This window comes from Alligator sinensis, unplaced genomic scaffold (assembly GCF_000455745.1).
Source record: "Alligator sinensis unplaced genomic scaffold, ASM45574v1 scaffold533_1, whole genome shotgun sequence".
Taxonomy (NCBI): Eukaryota; Metazoa; Chordata; order Crocodylia; family Alligatoridae; genus Alligator; species Alligator sinensis.
The window spans coordinates 894,982-903,238 of NW_005842330.1; the positions used below are offsets into that span (position 1 = coordinate 894,982).

Sequence of the window (8,257 nt, forward strand, 5' to 3'; positions counted from 1 at the left end):
AGCAACCAAAACGCTGGCTTGCATCCATAGATGCTTCTCAAGCAAATCCCGGGACATCATTCTCCCCTTGTACTCGGCCTTGGTGAGGCCGCAGCTGGAGTACTGCGTCCAGTTTTGGGCCCCACAATTTAAAAAGTATGTGGAGAAGCTTGAGAGAGTCCAGAGAAGAGCCACGCACATGATCAACGGTCAGGAAAACAGACCTTATGACGACAGGCTGAGAGCTATAGGGCTCTTCAGCATGGAATGGCACAGGCTCAGGGGTGATGTGATGGCCACCTATAAGTTTATCAGAGGTGACCACCAGTATCTGGGGGACCATTTGTTCACCAGAGTGCCCCAAGGGATGACAAGGTCAAATGGTTATAAACTACTGCAATACCATTTCAGGCTGGATATAAAGAAGAATTTCTTTACTGTCTAAGACCCCAAGGTCTGGAATAGCCTGCCATCAGAGGTGGTTCAAGCACCTACATTGAACACCTTCAAGAGAAAGTCGGATGCTTATCTTGCTGGGATCCTATGACCCCAGCTGACATCCTGCCCTTCGGGTGGGGGTCTGGGCTCGATGATCTTCCGAGGTCCCTTCCACCCCTAATTTCTATGAAATCTATGAAATCACCTTTAGCCCTCCCTGTATGTGGCATGCAGGGAGTACTTGAGGGATGAGCTGTGCAAGGCAGGGCCACAGGTAGCCTTGCACTTCACCTCAGCCATCTGGAGCAGCTGGGGTGGTGTTCATGCCTACCTCTCTCTCACAGTGGACTGGTACCATTAGTCAGGCTGTCATTGGGCTCTCCTCCAAGCTGAGGTGCTGTATAAGTCCCACACAGCAAGATCATGGTGCCCATGAACCACATGGTGCAAGGGTGGCTTGTTGGGCAGGCTGAGCTCACCCGCAGGTTCTTGGTCACCAACAATGGGGCCAATATGGTCAAGGGCTGTCCATGATGCCAACTTTGTTGGCATCCGCTGTGTGGCACACAGGCTGCACCTCATAGTCAGGGATGCCTTGGACGGGGACAGGGCTGTGGGTGATGGCACCACCACCACTACCACCACAAGTCAGCTGATTTCAAGGTGCAGGAAGGTGGAGGGCTACTTCCACAGCAGCATCAAGGGGGCCAAGATGCTTTGGGAAAAATAGGCAAAGCTGAACATCCCACAGCACAAAATCATGCAGGATATGGAGACTCGGTGAAACTCCACCTATCTGATGCTCGAAAAGCTGGTGGAGCAACAGAAGGCCATACATGAGATGGCCTTGCTTGGGGAGATTGGGATCAGTGGCTCCCTGAACAGAGCTGAGTGGGGTACCATCTCCCAGATCTTGGTGATCCTCAAACCCTTCCTCGAGGCCACTGAGACCCTTAATGCTGGCGATTCCCTCCTCAGCCAGGTGATCACCGTAGTGAGGGAACTTGAGAACCAAAATGAGAGATTCCAGGCGATCAGTGTTCCTGGCTGAGGCAGGCCATTATCACCAGATGTGCAGGCACTGATGAGGCGGCTGAAGGAGGGCATCAGGAGTCAGCTGGATCCCTTGCAGTCCAGTATGGTCCACATGCTGGTGGGCATGTGTGACCCGACAGTGAAGAGAAGCATGTGCACTGGCAGCACCAAAGCCCTCGATCACTAGATGCAGGTGCTGGTCAACAAAGTCAGGGGGGTGAAGGGCAGAGGCAAGGGGATGTGGAAGAGGGGAATCCACTTTCCTGTGCCAGGACTCCCAGCACAAGCACTGCCACCAGCACCAGCCAGTCACCTCAATGCCAGCCACTGCCAATGTGGGCCAAGGGCATGTCTTCAATGCTGGGGTCCAAATACACCAGACCCCAGCCTAGGGCAGATAACATCGAGGCTTCAGTGGCTACCTATCTCACTGAGAATGTGGAGCCACTGGAAAGTGACCCCTTGGCCTACTGGGCAAGTCACAGCCAGAAGTGGCAGGATCTGGCTGCGGTTGCTCAGCAATACCTGCCCTGTCCACCAACCAGTGTTCCAAGCGAGAGGGTGTTCAGCATTGCTGGGGATGTTGTAACACCCTGTTGCATCTGCTTGGATCCTGGATTGCTGGAGCAGCTGGTATTCATAGATTCATGGATTGTAGAGTCGGAAGGAACCATAAAGGTTCATCATGTCCAAATCCCTGCCCCAGGCAGGAAAGATCATTGAGGTCATACACCCCCAGCCAGGTCGTTATGTAGCCTTCTCTTGAAGACTTCCAAGTTAGGTGAGAGTACCACATCCTTTGGCAGCCCATTCCAGATTCTGGCCACCCTTACTGTGAAAAATGTCTTCCTAATGTCTAACCTAACTCTACTCTCCACTAGTTTGTACCCACTATTCCTAGTTACTCGTAGGGGTGCCATGGTAAATAGTGCGTCTGTAATCTCTGTTGTCCTCCCTTAACAAACTCATAGGTGGCTACAAGGTCACCCCTCAGCTGTCTCTTGTGAATGCTGAAGAGATCCATATCCCTCAACCTCCCCTCGCAGGGTCTTGCACGGAGGCCACTAATCATACTAGTGGCCCTCCTCTGAACCCTGTCCAGATTCTCCACATCCCTCTTGAAGTGCGGCACCCAAAACTGGACACAGTACTCCAACTGTGGCCTAATCAATGCTGCACAGAAGGGGAACATCACCTCCCTTGATCTGTTGGTCATGCATCTGCTAATGCACAACAAAGTGTGATTGGCTTTGTTGATGGCTTTGTTACACTGCCGGCTCATGTTCTTCTTGGAGTCATGAACCTTGGAGCATTCTTGAAGGTGAACCTTCTGCTGCTGGGGTTCCCGAAGCTCCACCTGCAGACAGACCGAGTGCCACCCTCCTCGCTTTGTCTGCACCAATTTCTTTTTTTTATTTTTTTAAAAACTAGTTAATGCCCCACTGTCAGCTGAAGCAGGTACTCACTGCATCACCAGCCAGCAGGGGAAGAACATGTCCCTGCTGAGCTTGCTTCCCTGCCAGGACAAACTTAGAGGTATGGACTGGGGCTATGGGAAGGAGGAGGCCCCAGGTCCTGGGCATGACCACTAAAACTTCACCCTGTCAGGGTAGGGAGGCCTGGTGGGACTGCTGGCAGCACAGCATGACCAACAATCCCCTGGTGAAAGGCAGGTACGAGGCACCGTAACATCCAGCTAACGCTTGCATGCACATAATCCTGGCTGGGGAAAGCCCAGACCTGTCATGTCTTTGACAGGCCTGAGGCTTGCTGTTTGCAGTGCAGTTGTGAGGCTCCTCGTGAGCTCAGCTTAGCTGCCTGGGATACCAGCTTTTGCATTGAAAAACCCTTTTTCAGGCTAAGGAAGTACCTGCAGTTGGTGTGTCTCCTGGTTCTGGATGAAAGGAAAAGAAGCCAGAGGCTGGCCTGGCACACAATGCAGGCAAGAAAACCAGGTAGTGAAAATGGAGGCATCAGGGAGTGAGGGACAGGTTGGGGTGGTGGGGGAAAAGACGATATAGCAGCGCAGGTAAAAGTGCAGAGGTACCTGGGGAATCAGATGTCTGGCAGGTTGCAGTGTATCAGAATTCCACTGCCTAATCTATATTGTGTCCATTAGTTTCTGTAGCTAGGAGGCTGATGAAGTGAAGTTCATAGGCACGGCTGTGAAAAGTGGTTTGTAATTTGTTCCCTCTCAGGATCAGGCCTTAGAGACTGGAGGCAGAGTGTTTCTTTGGTGAGGATTGTGTCTCTACAGGTAGTTAGGTATTGTTGTCTTTGATAGATTCTGATGTGCAGTTTCTGGGGATACAGGAGATAGTTGGCAGATTTTGTGATTTGAGCTGTAGGAAGTTGGCTTCAGTTCTGGTGATGAGGTTAGGTCCTTGTTTGAATGTACAAACCATTTTTCAGAGCTGGGCCTATGAACTGCACTTCATCAGCCTCCTAGGTACAGAAACTCATGGAATCAATATAGATAGTGGAATTCTGACACATTGCAACCTGCCAGACATCTGACTCCCCAGATACCTTTCCATTTTTATCTGCGCTGCTACATCCCCCTTTCTGCTCCCCACCCCATATTAACTGCAGGTACTTCCTCAGCCTGACAAAGGGTTTTTCAGCCCAAAAGCTTCCTAAGATACATTTCTCTAACTTTTCCGTTTTTTCATAATAAACATATAAACATAAAAACACAAGATAAGCCATCACACACCACGAGTAACATATATCCAACACAACATCTTCACTTCTTGCTGTCAATTCCTTTATAAAAAGAAAGGTTTTGTGACAGTTCAGTTTGGCTACCTTAGATGCTGCTCACGCTACTGGTGCTGACTACCGAGTCACCTACATTATTTTGACCTGCCACTGTTTACAGTGGTGGACCGGACTAAGGCTGTAGGGGAAAAGGAGGCCTCACTGGGGCACACTGCCATGTTGTGCAGAGGCCACAGCACCAGGAAGGGTGTACCTGAACACACAACACACACACAGTATCACCCACCCATGTCACGAGTTTTGCTTGCCTGCAGCCCCAGAACCCAGACTCCCCTTGCACATATCTCCTTGACAGCTGGCAGGCTTTGTGGTCACAGCAGTGCCTAGCAGCCAGGCCTGCAGTAGTTTTCCCGCCCTCTCCATGCCCCCTCCCCCCGTCTCCCAAGACAGACACAGTTGCACAAGCACCCATGCAACATGTTTTGCCTGTTAGCAGTCACAGGTGCAGGGCCCTAGAACCCCTTGCACCTATCTCCTTGACAGCTGGCAGGCTTCATGGCTGCAGCAGGGTCTGGCAGGCCTGCAGTAATTTTTTTCACCCCCCTGTGCCCTAAGACATACACAGCTGGTAGGCTTCATGGCCACAGCAGGGCCTAGCAGCCAGGCCTGCAGTAGATTCCCACCCCCATGCCCCAAGACAAACACATTTGCACAAGCACCCATGTCGCAAGTTTTGCCTGTTAGCAGCCAGAGGTGCAGGGCCCCAGAACCCAGACTCTCCCTGTACCTATCTCCTTGAAAGATTTCAGGCTTTGTGGCCACAGCAGGGACTAGAAGGCCTGCAGGTTTCACCCCCCCTGTACCTTAACACACACACAGTGTCACCTATGTCATGAGTTTTACTTGCAAGCAGTTTGAGGTGCAGTTTCCCCCAAACCCCTGCACCTATCTCCTTGAAACATGCCAGGCTTTGTGGCCTGAGCAAGACCTACCATCCCTGCAGTTTTTACCCGACTGTGGCTTAACACACACACGTGACATGAGTTTTGATTTCAGGATTTGAGGTGCAGTTTCCCAGAAACCCCTGTACCTATCACCTTGAAACTTGACAAGCTTCATGCCCTCAGAAGAGACTATCAATCCTGCAAGTTTCATCCAAATCAACCAAACAAAAACAAAGTTATAGCTATTTCATTGATTCCCCATTACACTCTATGGCCAAATCTCCAAATCTTTCTGAATCTTCCGAAGCTGATTCAGCCGAATTGAATCAAAAGAGAGATTAAAATCTCTGAATCAAATCACTGTCATCCAAATCAGCTGAATCTGAATCGAATAGTTCCCTATTTGCTCAGGCCTACTATTCAACCTGATTTAAGATTAATTCAATGTGAATTAAGATGATGCAACTGGTATCCATGTGTTGCATGTCTTCTGCTTAGTCTGAATGCATCTCAGAATCAAGTACAGAATATGTTGGATTATACTTAAAACTAAAAGGAAGTCCCACCAGCTGTGGGTGTTGATTCAGAACACCTGCTTTGTACTCTCGGCAGTTCCTATTTTGGGCTGTGCTTCTTCTTCAGCTCTCTGTCAATGAAGAGGTTGTACTGGTCCTTTTAGAGGTTTTCTTTCACCTGGGAATCCAGCAGGATGCCTGCCAGTTTAAGGCAATTTAATCTGACAGAATTTATAAAACTTTTATTCCACTGATATTATTTTTCTTTTTATTGACATAATACAAAAGTATGTGAGGATCTACACCTGGATTTTCAAAACTATAGAATATATGGATAAAAACAAAATTGCCTTGCTGAAACTAGAAAATAATAAGAAATTAATGGGAAAAATAAATTAAACTTTTCTAACTTTAAAAAGGTTTCCTTTGGCCTCAGGTTCAGAATGAGAGTTTGATTGGTATGGGGTCCACACAGACCAGTTTACTCTCTCATTAATAAGATATTTTTGTTGCTGGTATTACTTCACATCACCTACCATCTTTCAAGATTGTCTCACGCTCTTTGCCATCAATTTTCTGTCGCCCAATCAAGAAGCTGGTAGTATCAGCGAAGTAGATGTAATTGGTCTCTGCATGGAAGTCCAGAGCACGAGGGTTGACCAGATTTTCTATGGGGATCATGTATTCATCTGCTACTTTGGCATTCAGGTCCATTCCCCGTATGATTCCTGGGCGTCCCTTACCATAAAACAGAAACAACTCATTCTTTGGTCCTGCAAAAGAAAGATTACAAACATAAACAACCAATGCTGCCTAATCTTCTTTACACTGCATAATGCCACTGTTTAATTAACTGGCACAATTACTGGGTTTTTTTTATTCGCTATCAAAAATTAAACTCTCAAATATTCTAAACTCAAGGCTAGCTACTTACATTACCCTAATTAAAACACAAATTACTTCTGTGATTAAGTTATTTCTAATTAATCATTCTTTTGTCTGTAACAGTCTATGTTGCGAAAACATGACAGATCATAGGATAACTTTGTAGCCAGCGTGAAATAGGCATTTATAATATTGTAGGTGTTTAATTTGACAATTCATTAAGAACTATTGAGTCTATTGAAGACATTGACTATGGCATTCATTAAATGTGACAATACTGTAAACTTCAGCAAATTCAAAACGACCACTCAAAATCTTTCATCTAAAGACTGTCAGAAACAAAGCAAAGATTACAGTAACTTTCTCCCATGTGGTACAGTACTAAGAATCGACACAAATTATTTATTCTTCCAAGATGAGGTATAAAACATAACTGCCACTCACGTTATTTCATATTCCGCAGCAGATTTTGAAACTTGCAACTTGGGAACGTTAATTTCAAAACAAGCCCAGAAGATCGGAAGGCCTCTCTTATACTGGAGGCATTGTTAGTTCCTTAGATACTACCCTTCATATTATGAATATGCTGTAAACTTCTGTTATAAATGTAAGATAAAAAAAATGTGGCAACACTTTCTAAGGAATGTTTTGGAATTTTTGGATGGATTTGTTAACCAAATCAGTTTGGCTTACATTTATAAGCAGCGACTATATTTAATTACATTGCAAGGAGGAGAGAAATAATGCATTACTTGTTAGAATACTTCATTACATGTTTATTACTGATGGGCAATGTCCAAAAGTACAAGAGCTTCCCTTTAACTCCCATATATGTATCAAAATATATTGGCATCTAAATGCCTTGAAGTAGTTATCTTTATTATTATCATTATTATTACTACTAGTATTATGCATGCATTCAGTCTGAAGTGTTTAGCTGAAGTCCTAGAAAGGTCTTATGCTGCTCACATTGACTATTCCCTCAAATACTAACATAGGCAAAACCTAACCCTACATTTCTTACTTATACAGCAGGACTCCTCAAGAATAGGAAGTGTTTGACTTTCTGTGGGTAGAAATTAATAGTGACTGACACTATGTGCTACAGTACTCAAATGTTTCATAGATTTCATAGACATCAGGGCTGGAAGGGACCTCGGAAGATCATCGAGTCCAGCCCCCCGCCCAAAGGGCAGGAAGTCAGCTGGGGTCATAGGATCCCAGCAAGATAAGCATCCAGTTTCATCTTGAAGGTGTTCAATGAAGGCGCTTGAACCACCTCTGGTGGCAGGCTGTTCCAGACCTTGGGGGCTCGGACAGTAAAGAAATTCTTCCTTATGTCCAGCCTGAAACGATCTGGAAGTAGTTTGTGACCATTCGACCTTGTCATCCCTTGGGGCGCTCTGGTGAACAAACGTTCCCCCAGATGCTGGTGGTCACCCCTGATAAACTTGTAGGTGGCCATCAGATCACCCCTGAGCCTGCGCTTTTTCAGGCTAAAGAGCCCCAGGGCTCTCAGCCTGTCATCGTAGGGTCTGACACTGGAGTCAGAAGCGGACTGGCCAAGTTCGCCGATGACACCAAACTTTGGGGCAAAGCATCCACACCAGAAAACAGGCGGGTGATCCAGGCTGACCTGGACAGGCTCAGCAAGTGGGCGGACGAGAATCTGATGGTGTTCAACACCAATAAATGCAAGGTTCTCCACCTTGGGGAAAAAAACCCGCAGCATCCTTATAG

At 46.8% G+C, this 8,257-nt stretch overlaps 1 protein-coding gene across 1 annotated transcript in view; it reads right to left on the reverse strand.

Annotated features, from left to right (window-relative positions):
* The window catches only part of LRP1B (LDL receptor related protein 1B), a 1,375,759-nt gene that overhangs the window by 742,156 nt on the left and 625,346 nt on the right, over positions 1–8,257 (reverse strand). The window contains exon 11 of the mRNA XM_006028602.1: positions 6,169–6,405. Within this exon, the coding sequence (XP_006028664.1) occupies positions 6,169–6,405 (237 nt within the window). The remainder of the gene's footprint in view (positions 1–6,168; positions 6,406–8,257) is intronic.